The sequence below is a fragment of the Thermobia domestica genome, chromosome 4 (assembly GCF_964235325.1).
Source record: "Thermobia domestica chromosome 4, izTheDome1.hap1.1, whole genome shotgun sequence".
In the NCBI taxonomy this organism is placed as follows: domain Eukaryota; kingdom Metazoa; phylum Arthropoda; class Insecta; order Zygentoma; family Lepismatidae; genus Thermobia; species Thermobia domestica.
In genome coordinates this window covers 311,110,314-311,133,737 of record NC_137457.1, presented here as the reverse complement: position 1 = coordinate 311,133,737, position 23,424 = coordinate 311,110,314, and the positions used below count along the sequence as shown (strand labels likewise).

At 36.8% G+C, this 23,424-nt stretch overlaps 1 protein-coding gene across 2 annotated transcripts in view; it reads left to right on the top strand.

Annotated features, from left to right (window-relative positions):
* Positions 1 to 1,590: 1,590 nt before the first annotated feature.
* Positions 1,591 to 23,424, top strand: part of thoc7 (THO complex subunit 7) — a 45,052-nt gene continuing 23,218 nt past the window's right edge. For both annotated transcript variants that reach the window (XM_081756488.1, XM_081756489.1), the window contains exons 1-2: positions 1,591 to 1,748; positions 12,349 to 12,472. In XM_081756488.1, the coding sequence (XP_081612614.1) occupies positions 1,739 to 1,748; positions 12,349 to 12,472 (134 nt within the window). In that variant the 5' untranslated portion in view covers positions 1,591 to 1,738. The remainder of the gene's footprint in view (positions 1,749 to 12,348; positions 12,473 to 23,424) is intronic.

Sequence of the window (23,424 nt, the reverse complement as noted above, 5' to 3'; positions counted from 1 at the left end):
TTGTTTTCATTGAAAAGTGTTTTTGCCTCTTTCTAATAATTGGATAACACTATGAACACGGGTGTAGTGATTATATGTGTCTAAGAGAACGTATCCCTAATATTCGTATCTGGGTAGCGATTGCCTTTAATTCAATCTGAAACTGTTAATTAATATAAGTTAAATATTTTCAACATAGAGAAGCTTTTAGTAAAAATAAAAAAAGCAACTCTCTTACATGCTTCCCCAATAAATTAATCAGGAAGTTAATCCTCATTACACGAATTTCGCTGCGTTTCCTGGTTATCTTACTAAAGCACAATGGGAGGCTAAATTTAAAGAATATACGTACCTGACATACAATAATGGAATAGTGGATTTGGTCGTTCCGTGTACAAGTGCGAAGAGAACTTTGGGGGTATTCTAATCTGAAAATTTTAGGATGGGCGGATTTAGAGGTTGTCTGCTGTGGAGGGGACGCACCTTCTGGGGATCTGGAATACCCTTCAGTCGAGTGGAGGTCGGAGAGTTATCCCACGAGAAATTGTTCATATAAAAACTCGTTTTTAAAATATCGTGCATAATTCTCTATTTTTCTCAAAAAGTTGGGGACGGAGGGCAAAGTATTTCCATGCTCCCTTTCCCTGTAACTACGGAGAAGCTCTCCCATGATTTTGAGTCATTATGTAAATAAAAATGCAATCTGTTAGACTGTATTTCAACATTTATACAGCCGGTATGTCGAGTCAAAATTATAGTAAAACATACCGCCTCTGCTTTTTTCCCACTTTGAACACTGAATATGCGTCTCCAACGCTGGAGTAAACGTTAGAGCCAAGAGGACAACGTATTATATTCTTTTTTGTTTCCTCTTAGAACTTAAGAACACTTGTTTCCAACAAAGTGGTTAAGATAGCAAATGGGTGATAAAGCCTGATAAGACTGTATTTCTTTATGATCGTTCCATTACTATTGTGAAATTCCATTTCCGCCCCTGCAGCATATTCCCTCGCAAATTTTACATTTCAATGACGAGAACTGTTACTGAAGATGCCCCCACAGACCCTATACGTAGGTTATATATATATATGAGGACTCTTGTTCTGGAGAATAGATGATTGCTAAATGCGAAATTAACGTCACTGATCTCATATTCCAAAATCAGTATGTAATATTGATTATTCCAAAATAGAACAAATATTGGGTCTTATTCAGTTTCCAACATTCCTTAAAATTGCGAAGCGCAATGTAACACAACTCTTGCAAAAGTCAGTTATAGCTCTTATTCTAATAATCGCAAACTATGATGGTGATTTCGTGTTGTGTTGATATAACCATTAGGAATAGAGACCTCTGTTTTGCGTTGATGTAAATTCTAGTGAAGTACGTCTATGTAGATTAAATTTTGTAATATTCTGCTCATTGGGGTCATTCCGTATTATTTTTGGCAAAATTCTGCTTACAGCAACTCATCACATGAAAACGCATGAAACCATTATTATAAAGCTGCTACGCCGATTATTGCAAACTTACTGCAAATTTTACGGTTTAATAGGCATGGAATATGGCCCTATCATATGATAAAAACTAATTGTTGGTTCAAATTTGTGCTTTCATTTGTTATCCAAAATGGCGCCGTTTGTTTAAGACAAGACACTGGAGTTGTTGTTAAGTTCTCCGGGTCATGAATTTTCGAAATCTTCAGCTGATTCCAGTATAATATAATATTTCCAAAGTTGTCAAAACAGGAATACACACTATGGGAGACGGTGAGTTAAGTAGAGTTATTCATTTTGTTTTAAATTTACGAACTGTAATTGTTATGAGTTAGTTGATCATAAAGAGTATTTAATATTATTGTATGAGCAATACCAGTCCATCATTATTCGCGAAGTAATTAATGACCTTTGAGTCGCAAAGTAGGTCCAGTTTTTCGGACTAAAAAACCTTAAGTAGATAAACTTTACAACACGCTCCATCTCCGCATCGATAAGTAGGGTCGCTTTAATAGGTAAGAGGCATAAGATACAGTAAGATAAGGGGCATTACTTGAGCAGGCTGTTGTACAGCGGAGGACACTTCTAAATGGTACAGCCATATGGAGATTTACGGCTAAGGTGTACCATTTAGAAGTGTCCCCCGCTGTACCAAATGTTGACACATTTTTTACATTTTCAGATCAGGTTAGAGTCTTGTATTTCTTTTAACAGAGCATGCACTAAATGAGAAGCTCCATTACTACGTACAGATTGAGTTCAGTTGGGCTCAATATAAATACAATGTGAAAGAATGGCATAAAAAGTACAGTGCGTAAAACACGAACCAATTTGGGCCAATAAAAAGTACGAATGCTATCTAACCGGGTCAAGGCAGGGAAGCCCGAGCGTTAGCGAGGGCGTGCGTCCGTAGGGAGCAGACGCGTTAGCAACGGGTTTTATACACATAAACGAGAATAATGGGAGAGCACACTTACACATACAATATTTTCAATATCACTCAAAATTCATTTCAATATGCTGTGCACTGATTGTAATTATTTAGGTTCATATTCATTCTTTCACATCGTATCTTACCTGTGACTTTTCTATTTTGTATACCGTCTGCTCGAGTGAACCTAGATAGGGTAGGGGTAGGAACGGGTTATCTTAAGGTTAGGAAAGTTTTGATCCATTTTCATAAAATTAATAGAGTTTAATTCGTCGTTTCTGAGTGAGTATACCAGCTGGAGCGGGCATTATAAAGTTAACCCACTGCACTAGCTAACCTGTGCTATGTATCCACTAAGAAGCACGAATGTTGTCTAGCCGAGTCAGGGCAGGAGTGCAGTAGGGAGGACCCGAGTAGTAATCGAGGGTATGCGTCCGTCGTGAATAGGCGCATCAATAATGGTGGATATGCGTGTAAACAAGGATGTCGCTAAAAACACTAGCTTAGGTACCTTCTCTATCGACAACTTCTGCGTTCTCGAAACAAGTAGGACTACGTTTCACTGTCGACTTTTATCAATGACATTTCCATTTCACACCATAAACACGAAGTTCACATTTGAAAACGTAACTGCTCCTCCATTTCTTTATTTTCGATACCTTCCTACATTTGCCACACTTTCTGCTCAATATCAATATTCTGTGCCGCTCCACATAACGTAGTAACTTTTTATTCACGGGATAGGTTGTTATAAACCTCAAAATCAAAATGTCATCTTTGAATGCTAGGAATTAATTTCCTCATTACACCGCAATGCTTGATGTCAGCATGACTCCATTCACAATAGTACCAACAAGATGCAGCATAGAACGCTTGAAAATACAACTTTACACTTGATTTGTTAGCATGAATTTCATGAAAACTAACTAATTCACCTTTCCTGTAAAGTTCACGTAGCCTATTTTTCATATTTCTAGACTTACTGTCCGGCACTTAATCCTAATTAATGTTTGGTTGGGTGAAGGCTAGGTGGCCGATACTGAGAAAATTTCATATAGACCACTGCTATCCAAACTTGCGGCTCAATAAAGAACCTCCTACTACGTTGAAGATAGGTCTACATCAAGATAAGTAATTGACATATATTCCGCATATGTGAGCTAGAATGATTCACGTAATAGATTGCTTCAAAATGTATTTTCTTACCCTTTGGTACTCTTACAAACTTAATTATGTTGTTATGATCTGAGTGTCTGTCGTGCAGATTAACTTCAGGAGTGCGTAATCGTTATGGGTGTAAATACTACGTACGAACGTATGCTGTAAACTCTACAGTGCAAAAAATACGAACTAACTGGTACAAAGTTGCCATTAAAAAGCACAAATCACACCTAAGTGAGTCAGAAAGGGGCGTAGCAGGTGGGTCCGCGCTGTGGTGCGTCCATAGCAAGCAGCGTATCAGCAACGTTGAGTATCCGTAAACGAGGATGTAGCAAATGAGTAATGTCAAATTCAAACGCACCACATTGAACAAGAGAACGATATAATACTTAACCGGAAGCCATTTTACTACTTTGTTTCGTCTGTATTTTTTCTATTTTTGAGTAGTTCTGGTGCATCTGCGGAAAGAAACTCTAACCTTACCTAAGTCTTAACATGCTGGACGTACTCTACAGCACAAAGGTCTAATGCTTATTTTACTTACACACGTTTACATTCACACTAACACCATCGCTCAGTGTGGGTGTACTCGTAAAGTGTTTCGGAGCGAAAAATCATGAATATGTATACTGTAAATGATATACTTAATTTTATAAGTGACTTTTGCACCTATAGTAGTATACTGATCGAATTAATTTCTTTCACGACTCACTGCCAAATTCAGGAGCTTGAGAGTGTTAGCAAGCGAAGGAGGCGAATAGCACAGATATTTATTGCGCCACGAGCAGATTTGGATAGGACGGAGTTAAGTACAGTTAAAAAGAGCTGGCTTCTGACAGTTGCGTAGAGCTCGTGGAGTATTGGAGAGACTGTTGCCAAAGGCTCTGGAACAGACACAGCAGGTCTGGCAACAAATTACTATGTTTAACAAATTACTATAAAGTCATAACTTTATAATCGTAAAAATATGACGGGAACGTATGATTTCCAAATAACAACAATAACAGTACTTGGAATATTGATAATCCACAAGAAAAGTAAAGAACATATGTTGCTGGTGTAGTTTATTCGGACCACATTTTGGAAGATTTACAGGTAAAATTCAATACATTGCTTGAAAAGGCATGTTTATAAGGACAAAATTTCTACATCCGACAGAATCAAATACAATATAATACAGCTGTATTTTAGGTTTACAAGTGTAGGATTACTAGTGTAAAATCATTACAAGTGCTTTACGAGGCATAAATGAGTGTAAATGAAAGATGACTCTATTAGATGCTATTTTTGTACCGGCTGTATATTTCTGCACAGTTTACAAAACCTGTATTTTATGTTTACAAGTGGAGCGTTAGTAGTATGGAACCATGACAAGTGTTATTGAAACTCGAATTATTGCCAAAACCCACTTATTTTCACTGTTCTCGCTTTCGCGTATACCTACCATCTCCTCCCATCGGACGCACTCCGGCGATACCACGCGGGCCCACCAGCTTCACCCGGCTCTGACTTGGTTAGATAGCATTCGTGCTTTTTCGTGGCACCTAGCACAAATTGGTTTGTGCTTTTTGCGCATTAATTTTTTATGTCATACATCCGGAAGTCATGTTTATACGCAAAATTGTAAATTTTCAACAATTACTTCTGGTGGCCCTCTTGAATTTATTTATGCCAAGTCATATTTTCGTGTCGCCCAACGGAAACCTTTTAAGGGATAATAAGAAGGAAATTAATGAAAGAATTATAGTTTCCAACAATTCTTTCTAGTGGTGTGCCAAAAGTAAACTAGTACGAAATATATTAATTAAATGTTGTTGCCTTGAGTGTACATCAACTTCGAAATTTATGCAGCTTCAATATTTTTATTCACCTAATGGAGAGAGACTTCGCAATCTTCTAATACTGAATCGAAGTTGTTATTCGAAATTCTTTTTTTAAAAAAATCCTATTTTTTCACCTACCAGAAGGTATTTTTATTGAACTTTTACAGTTAAGCTGATTACTCAGTAGCTTTCCCAAAATATAGTAAGTTACTCTTCCTTCCCAAAATATACTAAGTTACTGTTTCCATATACTTCGAATACAAATTTTGTGCGAACAGCCAACTAAAAGATATTCTTTTACTTTAGAGTCAATGGAAGACAGGCATCAGAACAGAAAATTATCAATAATAAATGATGTACTGGGCTTGGGATCTTGTTAGACATTCTAAAATTTAATTAACAGGTTTATTTAAACATTTTAGTTATAGTTTATCTTTCGTGCACAGGTCCATAGCCACCAAAATCTTGGAAGATTGAAGGGGAATAGTGTTGCCCAGGAGCTCGTCTCGTCTTCTAAATATGTGTTGTCTGTTGTCTTACGTGATCTAAACAGAAGAAGACAGTTCGGTATGAAGCCCTCACGTGTGCCTGCGTGCAACAAAATCAATCTCCCTCTACCAATTGAGACAGGTTTTGTAATTTTAGGTATCGAGTCAGTCCAACATTCACTATTTGAGTGGTTATCATTGATTCATGTTTTCTCGAGTTCAATATTTGCCATTTCCCTCAAAAAACAGCAGCGCATAACAACTATATCCTCCATCTAATAAAATCTTCCTTCCTAAAAATTTCTTATGTCGAAACCCTATCTTTTTTAAGTACTTTCTGCAGAGTTGACTTCCCACTCGTAAAAACTGTCTTTCCGTAACGAATCCAGGAGAAAATTTAAAGTGAGATAAAAGGAATCTTTTATTCTTTTTCTCGTCTTCGTAATAGCACCTAACGTTGTATCATTTTCCGTGACTGGCTTCTATATGTTGGACCACTTTCGTTTTTCATTGTTGTTCCAGAATAGTCAGTGGTCATATTTATTTCGAAATTACAGCACACACTGAAACTATTCACAACCAACAGTTATTATTAATTTGAAAGAACACTATACACAGCACAGTAAAACAACTATTTCATAGAAAATTCAACCCTCAACTAGCGGCAACAGCGCGGTCATTGCCTAGAAACAACGTGAAAGAATACAACAGTGACTGGCTAACAATCCTCCCTTTCGTTTTGTTTACATTTGCAGCTTACCATCAGAGGCCAGCTTTCGTTAACTGTACTTTAGAGTGCGGAAGGTGCAGTGTTTAAACTAAAAACAGGAAAGAGAAGGCTGATTCGGTATACATTTGAGAATAAAATCCTGGTGCGAAAATTCGGATCCCAAGAGGGACGGAGACCAAAACTGGCGGAAACTTCATAACGAAGTACTTCATAATTTATACCCGAATGCCTATCATTACTAGGACTATGAAGTCTAGGAGACTCAGGTGGGCAGGTCATGTAGTCAGAATAGAAGTAAGTATGAGCGCTTTCAAATCGTTAACTGGAAACCCACTCGGGAAAAGACCATTAGGATGGCCTAGGCGCAGATGGGAGGACACTATTGTCATTGATGTTTGTAACCCTTACACAGTAAGTGCATTTAGTTAGTGTGTGTTTATGTTATAATGTTTATTATACCTATAGCTATATTATTTTTATTAATTTCAGTGTAAAATTTTTGATATCCTGTAGAATATGCAACCGGCGTCTTGGGCAGTGGTGTACATCGCATATTGTGTTGTACAATTTATTAATTATATTTTTGTTTTATTACGTCTACAGGTATCATGGCAGGCTTTTCCTCAGTAACAAATCTTTTATTTCTAGTATTTAATCTTATTTTCTTTTAGTTTTCAAGATGTTCTTATAGTAAAAGTAAAGAGTTCAGAGCTATTTAACTAACTTTTAACTATTTAGAACATATATTTCAACCCAGCGTTTGCTCTTCGCCTTTGTGATTTAAACTAGTTATTCTTCTGTTTGTCATTGTTAACTATGCTCAGCGATAAGAAGTTGGTTTCATATTTCGATTGTTGAAAGCCGCCTGAGGTAAAAACCCTATCGTATGATTTTAATCCTCCAATCAAAGTCTTCGGTGAGTTTTAGCCAAGACATCACGTATACTTAGTAACCTCGCACGTATAATTTAGTGTATAGTTTCGTGCATTGAAATATAAAATCCTACATAAGTACTGAATGCAGTATATAACTAACTAACCAACTAACTCTATGGCTTATGGAACCCGGAGGTTCAATGCCGCGTTCACAAAAGCTCTCCACTGACTTCTATCCTTCGCCAACTGAATCCAGTTTCTATTTTGTATTCCTATCTCTGCGAGATCCATCTTAAATATTTTTCTCCCATCTGCGCCTAGGTCTTCCTAATGGTCGTTTTCCGATTGCTCTTCCAGGCAAGACTTTGAAAGCGTTTCTATTTTCTTCCATCCTAGCTGCATGACCTGCCCACCTAAGCCTCCTAGACTTGATGACCCTAACAATGTTTGGTAAACCGTATAAATTATGTAGTTCCTCGTTATGAAGTTTCCGCCATTCCCCATTCCCGTTCCTCTTGGGTCCGAATATTCGTCTCAGGATCTTGTTCTCAAATACTTTCAGTCTATGTTCTTCTTTCAGAGTAAGCGACCCTGTTTCGCAACCATATAGAACAACAGGCATGATTATCGTATTATATATTTTAAGCTTCAAATTCCTCGACAGAATTCGCGACGACAAGAAATTTTGAACTGAATAATAACATGAATTCCCTGGTTTTAGTCGACATTTAATTTCTTCGTGAATCTGATTTTCGTCTGTTAATATTGATCCTAAGTATTTGAAAGTATCCACTTTATCAAAAGTATTATTTAATATTTTAACGCATCCATAATTTGCCGTATTACGGTCCCGACGCACTTCCACGTATTTAGTTTTCTCTGCATTTACTTCCAAACCCATGTCCCTGCAAGCGTTTAATAAGATCTCTACATTTCTTTCTATTGTTCTCCTATTATAATTAATCAACTTAATTCTTACTTGAATGGGTTGTAAATGTAGGGAGTGGCGAATGTTACGCTTCAATTGAGACTGTAGTCCAAAATTTTCATTTCCCCGGGTAGCTAGTTAACGAAGTTTTACTTTTGGACTGTTTATTTTTCGTACGTAATTTCGCGCTATCCAGAGTTTCCCTAGTGATCCAGAACAATATTTGTGGAATGGTATTTCGTGCAGCAGAAGCACCACTTGTGGCTTTTCTTCAATTGGGCAGGTAAGATCTAGGCTATAGACTGTCAGCAACAAGAATCGAACTCTGAGAATCTCACGTGGATCGCCGGCAGTTCACGAATTTCGACTGAATGACAAAATATAAACAGGAATACTAGATCTAAGGAAAATTCTCATAGCAGAGGGTGAGCTTTGCAGAGTTAATCACGAACTTTTCGTCATTTTATTCAACTTTTGTTGTTCCTTTCCAACGAACAGTTTTCAGTAGCTACTGTAGTAGGGCAAGTGCTCGGTAGTGGCGGTTAGTGTGACAACAAACAATTAAACGCGCTTTACGCAGAGAACATTGTTGATTCATGTAAATAACTTTACAAATCTTCACATTTTTGTGAAAAAGGATTTTTTTTTAGTAAGTTCCTATTTAATTGTCATGTACGCGTATTTCAGAATGTTTTTGTGGGCAGTGTATAATAATAACATGATTCAGTAAATTTGCCATGGGCTATAGGCCATGCTCGGATATATTGTAGCCAACATCTTTCGGGAGTTTTTATTTTTTTATATATTTATTTATTTATTTTTTCATTTTGTTGTCCACGTTTTGTCTTTTGATCCTTAGCCACTCATCATAAATATATAAGATTAAAAATACAGTGCCCTCTTATAACTTTTTTGCGTTGTCAGCGTTGGCGAAAATATTGTATTGGTATCCAGCCACCAGCTGGTACAATCATTTTCTTTCATGTGCTCCACGAGAGCTTAGGATATTTGGACTACTATCAGCAACAGGAGCTTGTAGATTCACATCCCGGGATTCGACACCGAGTTCATTTGATTTATTTTATGCAGCGGACCAAGTTGCTTGTATTTGAAGTTTATACATGATAGCGTGAGAATGTAAATAGTGTTGGCGAGTGAATTTCGGTGAAGTGGTTGCGTATGCATATTGCATTAGTAGTCTTACCCTGTTTCTTTATGTTTATATGTATATATGCGTGATGTTGTGTACATATCTAATGCTACAGCATACAGGACCCTAGCGTCAGTGCCCTACAGGCATAGTGTAGGTAAAAGGGCAGCATATACATTGTTGTAAGTGGATGTGTTCCGGGAAGGCTATAATAGGGATAGCAACACTCCGATTGTAGTAGAGCCACACTAGATGAGGTGAGAAACTCACACAGGATCAGATCCCTACACTTTTGATCAGCAAGTCTAAGTAATTCCATTTCCCAAGACGCTCGGGATAACTATTAGCTAATGTTAATAAGTTAAAATGATAGTTTGCAGAAATACATCTTGCTGCTAAAGGGTACGCTCGCACCGGTAAAGAGGGCAAATATCGAAATTTTGTAACAATATAACATTTCTTGCTAAGGAAGTCATTTAAAGGCCAATCAACATTCGACGAAATTTCTTACTGTCTGGTTGGTTGAGTGGCTATATATATATATATATATATATATATATATATATATATATATACGAGGGCTGTCTAAAAAGTATCCGACCTTTGGCCAGAAAAATAGTTGCGAATACCTGACAGATTTGGGACCCTAATCCCCTTCAAAGTAGGCCCCTTGTGCTTCCACACACTTAGCCCACCGATCCTTCCACTGCTGGAAACACCGCTGGAAGTCTGCTTTTGGAATGTTGTTCAGCTCCGTCGTCGTGTTCCGCATTATGTCTTCTCTACTCTCAAAACGGGATCCCTTCAGAGGCGTCTTCAATTTTGGAAACAACCAGAAGTCACAAGGAGCCAGGTCTGGAGAGTAGGGAGGTTGGCAAACGGTTGTAATTCCATGTTTGGCTAAGAACGTGTGGATCAATTGGGATGAATGTGCTGGGGCGTTGTCATGATGGACGTGCCAGTTCTTCGCTGTCCACATGTCTGGTCTTTTGCGCCGGACTGCGTCACGGAGTCGCCTGAGAACATCTTGATAGTACTCCTTTGTCACTGTTTGTCCTTCCGGTGCGTACTCGTGATGCACAATTCCACGGGCATCGAAGAAAACAGTCAGCAACACCTTGATTTTGCTTCGCACCTGCTGCGCTTTCTTCGGCCTTGGAGAATCGGGATGCTTCCATTAAGACGATTGTTGTTTTGTTTCTGGGTCGTATCCGTACACCCATGACTCATCTCCAGTTATCACGGTATTCAGATACCCAGGATCAGTGTTGGTGGTGTCCAGAAGGTCCTGTGCAACGTCAAAACGGGTGTCTTTTTGTTCCTGAGACAACAACTTGGGTACAAATTTAGCAGCCACTCGTTTCATGTTCAAATCGTCACGCAAAATTGCATGTGCAGAATCTTTACTCACTCCAACATCTTCTGCAATCTCCCGCACTGTCAAACGGCGATCTGCCATCACCAAATTTCGCACCCGCTCAACAACAGCTGCATTCCGAGCAGTTTGGAGCCTGCCGCTACGCTGCTCACTCTCGACTGATGTGCGGCCATCTTTGAATCGGTTGAACCATTGTTTAATTTGTGTTACACCCATCGCATCTTCTCCAAACACCTGCTGAATCTTACGAATTGTTTGGCTTTAAGAATCACCCAGCCTTTGACAGAATTTGATGCAGTATCTTTGCTCAATTCGTTCAGTCATCTTGCGAGAAACACTAAATCCGACGAACACTACCAACAGCACCTCACTTCGCGACCACCAGCTCACAACTGGCACACGCAAACGCGGTGAAAAAATTCAAGCATGCGCATTAAGGTTCCTCCTTCCACCGTGCACGGTGGCGCCGCCTGAGAATCACTACTTTGCGTGGAAAAAATTAAGGTCGGATACTTTTTAGACAGGCCTCGTATATATATATATATATATATATATATATATATATATATATATATATATATATATATATATATATATATATAAATTCTTTCCATTCAAATGTTTTGTAAAATTGTAGTCCGCTTAGTGTTGCAAAGGAAATTTTATTAATTTATTATTTTTTAAACTCACAAGCAAAATGTCTTGAGTTTGCCATTTTGAAAACTGTTAGAGAGGTTGTAAGCTTTATGTAATTAATGTTATCATGCTTAAACTTAATTCTGGAGGTCAGCAGTTTAATTGAAGAATATTTTGATAGATTCCTGACTCACTTTCTTTGCAGGTAAAAGGTGGCTCAGTGGGGTACTTGGAACGCACACGTGCACGAACAAATTTTTATATACTGGGTTTAGGTAGCTTTGTTATCTATCATAAGTTAAATCAGGCTTTTATTTTCTCTAAAACAAGCAGCACGAAATGTCTCACTTGTTTAGACAAAGCACTACACCACTATATTTCATCTAGGCTGATTAACTAACAACATCAACAGATACAATAACAAAGTGACATTCACATAGAAATCTTGCTAAATACATAACCCGTTAGGTACACTAGTATTCAAAAATTAGTCTTTCCTGTCATCTTTGATTAAGTTTCCTTTCACTAAATCAGGTGCGTTAAAATTTCTTATTTCCTTGAAAATCTAACCAGAGTAGGTTACATGTTGCAGAAATAGAAATACGAAATAGAAACTATCCTCAATTGGCTAAGGACAGAAGTCAATGTAGAGTTTTTGTGGATGCGGCGTTGAACCTCCGGGTTCCATAATTCATAGAATAAATGAGTGAGTTAGATGTGCATCTCATGGTATCAAGTAGTAATTATGGTGATCTATTGTTTTCGTGTTTCAGAGGATGTAATTAGAAGGCGTCTGTTAATTGATGGAGATGGCACTGGTGACGATAGACGCCTTAACGTATTATTGAAGTCACTAATCAAATGGTGCAACACAACGGGAGAATCAAAGGAAGAAAAGTAAGTTTATAATATGGAATTTTATTTTTCATTTATTATTTTATGAATTAAGCCTCGAGTGTTGTGAGCATGGTATCAATAACTTCGAATCCAATGGATTTCTTGAAGCAAAGCGTTCAGGATTTTATATTGTATTGACTCAGATATAAAACCACATTTTCATGGGTGTTCGCATGACTTTTCATCGGAGAGGACAAAGTTTGTATCTTTTTTTTTTTTTTTTCGTTATTTTTATTTTTTTAATGTCTTGTTTATCAAAACTCCTTTCTCTCTCATACCTCTCCGTTTGTCCGTACGACAAAAAGTATCAAACACTGTTTGGTGAAGGAACCGCTGTGCCTAAGTGGTAGAGCGTTCACCTCTGGTGCATGGGATCCTTGGTTCGATCCAAGCTCGCGCCAAATGAACTTTATGGTGGACAAACACTGTGCGTGGGTTTTCTCGGGGTTGCCCCGTTTTTCCTTCCATTTCATTCATTTTTTATCATTACAGTATCCTTTAGCCTAACCGTCATAACCGTGGGAGGTAGAACTTAAAGATTTCATTTCATTTACTGCTTCGTGAATTGGCCAGGATGTTAGAGAATCGAATTCGTTAATGAAGCGGATATTGAAACCGGAAGAAGTAGAAATCAACTTTTCTGGTTACAACGTTGACCGCTATAGAGCTGAAAATGGTAATTGATAGCGAGAACTGGTTTAGTGGAATCTGTTAAACGTTCCAAGAATACATCTCATCTCCATCCTTAACTGTCTACTAAAACCGGAAGTTATAGAAGTTTAGTATATAACTTCCGGTTTCAATATAGACCTGTGTAAAACAGAAATGATAATAGATAGCGAGAAGCGGCCTTTCGGAATCTATTTAGCGTCTAGGTGCCATCTTCTATCTAAACCGAAAGTGTCATAAATCACCCACTTCCTGTTTTAACGTTGATAGCTATAGAGTAGAAAACTGTAATATCGAATGAGAATTGGTTTCTGCAATCAATTAAGCGCTCAAGAATATATTTCATCTCCATTCTGTAAGGAAACCTTAAGTGATAGGTTTTTATCAATTAAAACGCGTCTCATAAGGAGAAAGCAACGAGGACCAAAATTTATGCTATATATATATATATGGGATGGCCAATTCCGGAATTTTTACTTTCCGGAATCCGGAAAGTAAAATCGGAAAATTCCGGAATTCGGAAAAAATCCGGATTTCGGAAAAAATATTTTTTCTTTTTGTAATCCTAAGAATTTTGTTCAAATGCAAACGAACAAATTTCCTTTTTGTAATCCTAAGAATGTATGATGCAAGTTAAGCTGAAACTTACATCCTAAAGTATACACTACTCAATCGTCCCATGGTTAATGAGATGTAGTCCAAAAGTACGATGTACTCCTAATATTTAATTTTTGTTTTACTGTGATATTGTCCAGAGGTAATACATATATCACACTGAGATAAACAACTTGACATAATGAAGATGTTATCATACGTAGTTTTCCAGAAAATCGTGAGAAACGAATTTTTAAGAAGTTAAAATATGCGTCGCTTGTTGCCAGTGTGATGCAATTGATAACTTTTATGCTGGAATAGTATTATTATTATTATTATTATTATTATTATTATTATTATTATTATTATTATTATTATTATTATTATTATTATTAATCGTTTATGTACTGTAAAAAAAAATATGAACCGTTAAGTAGTAGATTTTATCTGTTTTTTTTTTAATATCTTCTAACAGTAATAACAAACTGCTTGTAAATACGCAATGATTATCAAGGACAATGGCATATTAATGTAAGGACTAGTCTGCAGACTAGCAATAAACAATAAACAATAACAGATAAACAATGGTTGCAAAAAAAAAAAAAAAAAAAAAAATAGTAACTAACTTGGGCACGTCAGAATGTTCGCGAGAATATAGGGACGCATTGAAACTAGCAAAGAGCGTGGTGTTATTATTACTCAAAGGGCCGTACGATGGAGGCATTAACGTTAATGTTAATGGCACTAATGAGCACTTACTTGCTCTAACGGTTAACCTCATTTTTGAGATGATTCTTAGAAGTGGGCGTGTTGGCATGCAGTTAGAAGACATATCCATTATTTAAAAAGCACACGTTATCTGTGGAGTATTAACGATTTGCGTCACTATCGAACACTAACGTAGCACTAGCGACGTTTAAAATCGAAATTGGAGTCTGACATAAGTGGCTTGTCAACTTCACGGACATTATATTTTCCTTAAATGCGAGAATTTTGCGCCCTACCACAAAAATAGGAAAAAATGCGCTCGCAATATATTTGCACTGGGATGTTAGCGCCCTACAATTCAACTTATTTTTGTATTGTGTAAAGTAACTTCCACTCACACTTGAACTAGGCTTGCCTCTCATCGTCTCAGTGAGTTACTCCATCCGTTATAATATTCCGAACAAATGAAAAAAATACAATTTTAGTTCACTAAAGGGCAATCCATACAAATACAATTTTTCATTATACTACAAAATTTACAATAAAAGTATAAATGACTGATATATAATTATTTATTAATATAATCAAAGAGTATAATTTAATCTACAAAAGGCTGTTTGGCTCTACCCAGATATCTCTGTTCACAATCCTTGCGAGTTGTTTGGCTTTTCAGGACACAAAATATAGAAAAGAAAATGTAAAGTGAATGTAAAATCAGTTCAGTAATATTATCAAAAAAACTATGTACAGTGTGTTTACTTGCTGGAATTACACTTCAAACACACAATTGCGTTCAGTCGTTCTTTCAGAAAAAATGTTCCGGGGGGCACACTTAGTGTTCCGGAGGGGGGTCACTGCTGGTACTATTCTATTTATTATTATATTATAGACGTATTATTTTGGTCTCCTCCGAGGGGGCACTCTGCGAGCTCTGAGGAGGCCAGTGTTCCCCCAAAATCATCTCTGTAAGAAGCAGTGATTGCGTTGATCCGTTGTGTTCTTTTTAGGGATGCGCACGAGACAAGATTTCTAGCTGTCTCGTCTCGAAAATGTGCTGTAAAAGTGATGTCTCGACTCGAAAAATGTATATTTCTCTATTGGAAGAGCCGTGTCTCGACTCGAATTTTGTCAGGAAAATCCTGTCTCGACTCGTCTCGTGCGCATCCCTAGTTCTTTTGGCTTATATTGAAGTTTATTCTCCCCTTATATAACCACAATGAAAATAAATCACAAATGACATGGTTGTGGGGGGAGGATTGTTTATGCTGTAATGTCAGCCCTTCCGAGCAAATGCGTAAGCTCCAATAGGTTCTTTTATTTCGCAGGGCTCAAACTTCCCGGTGGAGGTACTTCGCAGGCGCAATTTTCCCTGTTCTTGAGGTAGGGCGCAAATTTCCCAGACGCAAAATTCTCGACACCGTTCGAATGACCTCGGAAGACTATATCTTTTTCAATATTTTTTTATATTCTTTTACTCGAGATTTCTTCATAGCTTCTTAGTAAAATACTTACTAATATATCCTCATTTTATTGTCCTAACCAATCAATATGGGTATGTTGTCAGTAAAATATTTAGATTGATCGAGCCTCTCGTGTGTAACCACAGTATTTCATATCATCCCCCCATTAGAAGTCTTGGCTAAACGAACCAATATATGTTGCCAATAAAATAGTTTAGAATGATTGAGCCCCTGGTAAATAACCACAGTATTTCGTGACAGACCCCCCCCCCTCTTCCTATTACCATATTCTAGCTACATGCCTAACTAATTCTCTACATTCTTTACCAAGCACACATTTTCTAAAGCGGAAAATGCTCTCTAAATACCTTAGCTCATTATTTTCAGCAGATGCACAAATTGGGTAACATTCTATCTACATGAATGTTATATATGTCGATTACTGGAAACCTCTTCTCGCTATCTATTACCATATTTACTATATAATGATTAACGTTGAAACCGGAAATGGTTGATTTGTACCGCTTCCGGTTTGAATATTACATTCATCAGGGAACTCGATTCTTAACTATTGACTCTGTACATCGTGGCCAAAATTGATGGTAATCCATCAGATAGTACTTGAGACTGTTTATTTCACTGACGGACAGAATGAATATATGGCTATAGAGTTTTGATAAACTAAATTCGTTAATGAGTGATGATGGAACAAATATAAGAAAGGGAACCAAGAGTAGGCCTACCACCGGAAAAATTTTCGAACACAAAATTAGCTATCGAAAACCCACATGTCCTGGGTTAGAATACCATAGACGAAAACTCTACCACTGAGTCATCAATCACCCGCTTATTAGTTTTATTAATTATTATATTAATATAAATTAATGAATGCCTGCTTATGTTAATTATTGAACAATTACATTGTATACTTCGTAAAGTCAAAAATTATAAATTTGTATTTACTGTACATACAGTGAGCACAGAAAGTGTTCGTACACTTATGCTATTGAAGCGAGAATGCCTGCGAAAAAGAAACAGAAAATTTAAGAAGTGTAATAACACACACAATATGAATAATGAAAACTAAGCTTTATGAATATATCAATAAAGAACCACAAAGACAAGTTTAATGGTCAGAAACAGGGTGGATTGATTTAAATCACGATTTAAATCAAGATTTAAATCACTTGATTTTTTTAATAAAAATCGCTGATTTAAATCAAAATTCCGAAATAAAATAATTTAAAGTGAAAATAAGTAAAATCCCGTTTCTGTTCTGTTATTTCGGTTACGGAAGTTAATAATCATAATACAATGAGACTCAAATGTACAGTATGTACAGCATAATATGAAAACAAGTGTCATGCACTGGATGATTTGGGAAAATCCCGTTTTGAACGGGTAACGAAGCAATGCTGCTTTCTTCTCTTCGTAACAATGGGTTTGGGTTTTCAAATCATTAACTATTCCAACGGGGAAATCACCATCGGCATTTAAGACGAAAATTCTTTCGTGTGCGCGTCTGCTTGTTTGTTCCCGGATAATAGGGCATATATAGAGGAGTCCTATCCCCTCTCAGATTTTTTTTAAAGATTTATAACTTTAGGCGAAATTTATGTATTTCCTGCCTCAAGCTAGTTCCAATTTTTTAAAAATATGCCCCTACCAAATATCAGTAACTTTTGTGAAAAAAAGTGACATTTTGATAAATGTTGCTATACTTTTTCCTTAATGCTTAACCTTTTAAATTATATTACCTGTTTTTATTCTATTGAAATCGAATCTTCATTATTCGATTAAAAAAGTACCAATAAACCTCTTTACTTCGTTTTTTTTTTTTTTTTTCCAAGACTGAAGGCATTGTAGAACATGTTACATATGCTTTCACGCATTTCTGCGTCGAGAATAGTGTGTGATGACATCATAAATTTAAAAAGATATTTTTGTTATGCCTATTATTATTATTATTATTATTTTGGCAGGCTTACATTTTGCATTCAAAAGACTGAAATTTTGCACACTCGTTCAGTGCATCCCTTGGTATTTTTTTTTTTTTTTTTTTTTAGATGTTTTCAGATCTCTGCGTGAAAACGGGGGTCAGAAAGGAAAATGTAAAAAAAAGATATTTTTAACAAAATAGCTTTTTCCACGATTCAGATGGAGATATATGAATGGTACCGTTTGAAAGGCTGTTCTATTCTGAAGAGAATGACGTACGAACCATGATTCTAGGATAAATAGGGATGTTTCAGGAAACTGTTACCTGAGATACTGTTTTATAAGGGAATCTGGGGGATATTATTTTTCGCGGGCTTACTTTTGCACCTAGAAGATTCAAATTTTTCAGATTTACTTTTGCACCTAGAAGATTGAAATTTTGCAGATTTATTTAATGTACCCCTTCGTATTTTTCAGTGTTTCAGATCTTTACCTTAAAACACGGGGTTGGTCCAGAGGGGTAGAAAGTAAAAAAGGGTATTTTTAACAGAAAATCCCTTTTTTCGTGATTTTTCCGCCCCAGATACACGATGGAGACATTTGAATGATACGATTTGAAAATCTTTTTTTATTCTGAAGAGAATAATATACAAATGACGACCCTAGGATAAATAGAGATATCTGAGGAAATTTTTATATTACATGCGGGTTATCTGGGGCATTGTGGGCATGTTCTTAGCTCATTGTTAAATATTTCCCCGCCCTTACTATTCAAAAAAGCTTGAAATTTTATACACACATTTAGTACACCCCTTAGTATTTCTCAGTTGATTTTGAGATATGTGCGTTAACACAAGGAGTCCACAGGGAATCAAAATTTGAAAAAAAAAATCAGAAAAATTCCATTTTCTCTCAAAACTTCCCGCATCAGGGACATGATAGAGAAATGCGAATGTTACCGTTTCAAAGGCTGTTCTATTCTGAAGAGAATGAGGTATGAACCGTGATCCTAGGATAAATAGGGATGACGATATAGCTGCTTGACTGAATTTTCCTTTTTAAAAAAGCCATAATTTAAAAGGGTTAAGAAACATTGTTTGGGATTAACAGAGGTTAACAACTGGGGATTAATTCAAAATTCAACCCTAATACTTTCACTTAAATGGCATAATTAGCATTTAATACTAATTCCTAATGCTCTTTCTTCAGTTCGCGACTTGTAATTTACGAGAAGAAAGATTTGATTTAAATCAAAAAAATCGATTTAAATAAAAAAAATCAACAAAAATGATTTTTTTAAAAAAAATCATGATTTTTTTCCACCCTGGTCAGAAAGTAAATAAATTCCGTAGAAAGTGTATAGAGTAGACGCAAAAAGTGATCGTACACCTGACGTACGAATACGAAACAAAGATACCACAACTGGGGTTCACTAGTATTCACCTGAGTATACACCTCTGTATAGCATGACGAGTAACAGAATGAGTTTAGTTGTGAATAGGAGTGAAAAAACTGCACGGTGGGCTGTCAAAATGGGAAGCAACCGAACAGAAACAAATGAGGAGACAAGAAAAGTAATTATTAAATTGCATAAGAAAGGTAAGTCTTTGAGAAAGATAGCAAACCTTGCAGACAGGCCTCATTCAACAGTACAAACAATAATTGCGATATATAATGCTTCTATCACTGTGCGAAACAAACAAAAACAAAAAAAAAAAAAACAAAAAAAGAGAAGAAAGAAAGAGCTGGAAGACCAAGAGTGTTGAGTGAACAAGATAAACGTTACATTATTAGGGAAAGAAAAAAAGGTTCCAAAAAGTAGTGCTGTGCAATTGGCAACGGATCTGGAAACATGCGGTGTTAAAGTATCAGCCAGTACAGTGCGGAATATTTGCAGGGTATCATGGTCGGATAGCCAGGAAAATGTTCTGGGTGAACAAGACAAATCGCATAAAGGGACTAAAGTTTGAAAAAGAGTATAAAGATAAGGGATCAGGCTTCTTTCTGGAATAGGGTCATATTTTCGGACTAAAGTAGATTTAATTTTATCGAGTCCAATGGGAGGCGTATGGTATGGCGCAAGGTGAATACAGAGATGAATCCTCAAAATCTCGTCCCTAAAGTAAGACACGGAGGAGGGTCCGTGCTCGTCTGGGGTTGTATGAGTGCCTCAGGAGTGGGTCGTCTCCACCTTATCGATGGAGTGATGATCCACAAAGTGTATATTAACATATTAAAGAAAATCTCCATACTAGTGCGCAGAAGATGTTTCTTGAAAACAATTTATTGTTCAGCAAGACGACTCCAAACATACAGCGGAAAATACTCGATTGTGGCTACTCTATAATACCTTGAAACAGCTTCGCACACCTCCCCAATCCCCAGACATGAACCCCATAGAACATCTATGGTCTGTTCTGGAGACAAGAATCAGAAGGCACAGCTTCTCTACTAAAGAAGGCCTGAGAAGAGCTATTCAAGAAGAATGGGACATAATCAGTCCCGAAGCTACAGAACTACGAACTACTACAGGTGAAATCAATGCCACGAAGACTACAAAGACTACAGACAATCATTAACGCACAGGGTAATCCCACAAAATATTAAATAACGTAATCAGGGGCGTGTAGTGCATATTACCGCTGTTAGCGGCGGTAACGGTAAAAATATGAGTTTTTCGTTGTTTTCATATATATCTAAATTTCATCAACAACTTTTTAGTTCGGACGGCCTATGCCGCATTTACACTGCCAGTGCCAAATAGGAACATACTGTTGTTGATACCGTAGATTTCAGAGGTAACGTGAACCCCGATAGCGGTCATTCACTCCAGAAGCACCTTCCAGCATGCCAGCCAGAAGCATCCTGCGCGCTCGTATTTGGACGTTTGGAATGGCCCTTATGTTACCGTTCGGCTGAGTGGAACAGGAAAAAATAGGAACGTTCCCTGTCAAAACAAGGAGAATCTAGAATATCATCAGCATGTTTATTCTACTCGCTCTCCTCTCGCTATAGAGGATCGAGCTGACAGTGTGATTCAACTATAGTGTTTCGTTTGCTTCCTAATCCAAGTATATAAAGTTGGCTGTAATTTCCGTATTCGTAAAGTTATTTCATTGTCTTAACAGTATACAATTTCATAGTAATGATAATTAGAGAGAAGTAAAGATGTTTCCCGGCGCTCCTTCTAATTCGTATATTTATTATTATTTAGGATTTATGCTAATTAAGTTGGAAATATTTTGTTTTTAGTTTAACATAGAATACTTTCGATTCAGCAAATTTCCAGCTTTAGCCTCTAGCCTACTAGTTGAATTTGCACTTTGATGCAGTTTGATGTGTTGAAAAAGAACTGTGCAATCGTCTTCATCGTACCGTAATTTGACTGTCCCAAATTGTGTTTGACAGTCTGACTAGTTTTCAATACGGAAAACCTGTTGCTCAAACATACGATGGAGCTTCGGTTATGGTTGGTGAGGTAGGAAGCAGCAGCCTCTTGTTAAACAAAGATGCACAGAAGTCTATTTTTTTTCATTGTCATGCCCATAGGCTTAATTTGTGTTAGAAAAGTCCGTTGACTGTACAAAAGAGTGTAAGTTTTTTTTCTAAAACTATGTTGTGACTTGCTTTATTCTCGAAGTCTTCAAAAAGAACAAATGCTTTGGACTATGTAGTCACAGGCCCGTATCCAGGGGGTTTAGGAGGGTCGGGTCCCCCTAAATTTTTGCTGCTCCCCCTAAAATTCTCACAGTAGGCTTGGAAATGAACTATAATATGGTGATTAACTATAATAAGGTTGGATCGGGCCCCGCTAACTTCAGCCAGCCCCCCCCCCCCCTCCATTTTTGGGCTTTCTGCCGGCCCGTGTAGTCAACAAAAGTATCCCAACAGCTTCAAACACAAGGTGGAACTATAGAAGTAGGATAAATGATGTGTTGTATAGCTTTAAAGACGAACTGTTAGTACTTTTTAAATCCATGACGAAAACATCGACGAATGAGATTCTCAATCCAGAGTTCGTGCAGAAAAATTCTACCAAACCTTTCAAAGTTTTGACTTCAATTTTTTACTTAAACTGTTTTATGTTATAGGATCAAGATAAGAAACCTAGTTCAATATCTTACAGAAGGAAATTCATAATGTAAGTTTTTGCAGAAAAAAAATAGATGACTTTGAAGAATATCTAAGATCATTGAGAGACGGTTTCGATTATATTTAGTAAAAAATGGAAGAACCTGAACAGCCACACTCTTTAAAAAGATCAAGGTAAATGAAGTGAGATTTGACTCTCCCCTAAAAAATCGTTGCCAATGCGTATAGTCTGAAATGATTAATACGCTAAAAGAAAAAAAGTACTAGATTTTCTGATATTGAAAAACTAAGAGATACTTGTAATATCAACAACCGGTAACAATTATGAAAGTGTCACGCCACGCCACTGAACGTAATATACTTTATAAGCATTAATTCAAGCATAAGGGTACGGTGACTTTTTGCGTTTACAAAAAAGGAATTCTCTCTTTTCTTCTGAACAAAACAGTGATTGTGTTTGTTTGGCCTTTCTCTTGTATATAGAAATAAAATGTATGAATGTGTAGTCTTAATTCTGGTTATATATATATTTTCCACCTCCCGTTCTCATGCTAGCTGTTTTCAATATAAAGTATGCACGGTGTACGAACACTTTCTGCGCTCACTGTAGGTATGTTGACAATAAGCGAATGTTATTAGAATATTTGTTGAGATTTCTTTTCCTTCACTGCATTTCGCCTGGTTAAAAAGTAGTTTGCAGTGCTTTGGAGCAGCTGCAGGTGGGAACGCGATAATGTTTGAGAGATACCGGCGACTTTTTTGTGTGTGAAAATAAGACCTTCCTCATAAAGCAGTAAATAACTGCAGTAGCAATTGTCTACGTAAGTGATAAAGACATATCCAACTACAAGAAACTAATACAGTATATATATTCATTATTGTGTTTCTCTTTTAACAGCTACTAGCTAGGGATGGCCAATTCCAGAATTTTTACTTTCCGGAATCCGGAAACTAAAATCGGAAAAAATCCGATTTTTTCTAAATTCCGGATTTTTTCCGAATGTCGGCATTTTTCTGAATTCCGGAATTTTTCCGAATGTCAGAATTTTTCTGAATTCCGGAATTTTTCCGAAATCCGGAAAGTAAATTTTCCGATTCCGGAAAACAAAATTTCCGGATTCCGGAAAATTTTGGCCATTCGTAATATATATATATAGGGTCGTATCCAGGATTTTCTGAAGGAGTGTGCACCAAGACCAAAATAACCAATCACACTGAAACTCTTCAAAGTGACATGTGACAATATACTTTACGCCTGACAACGCTAATGTATAGAACGGAGGAAAATATTTTAAAGAGGGTGTTATGCAGAAAAAGACTTCTGTCCTCCTGGCTTCTGTTTCCGTACTTGACAAATGTTATATTATTTTGCTTTGTGAATCCTTTATCGACTTAAACTAGTGCTTTTGCAAAGCTCTGCTTTCTTTTAAGACCCAAACGGAAACGTGTTAACAGAAGGTTTCGGAAAGTGTTGCTTTTTCATTGCTAGCT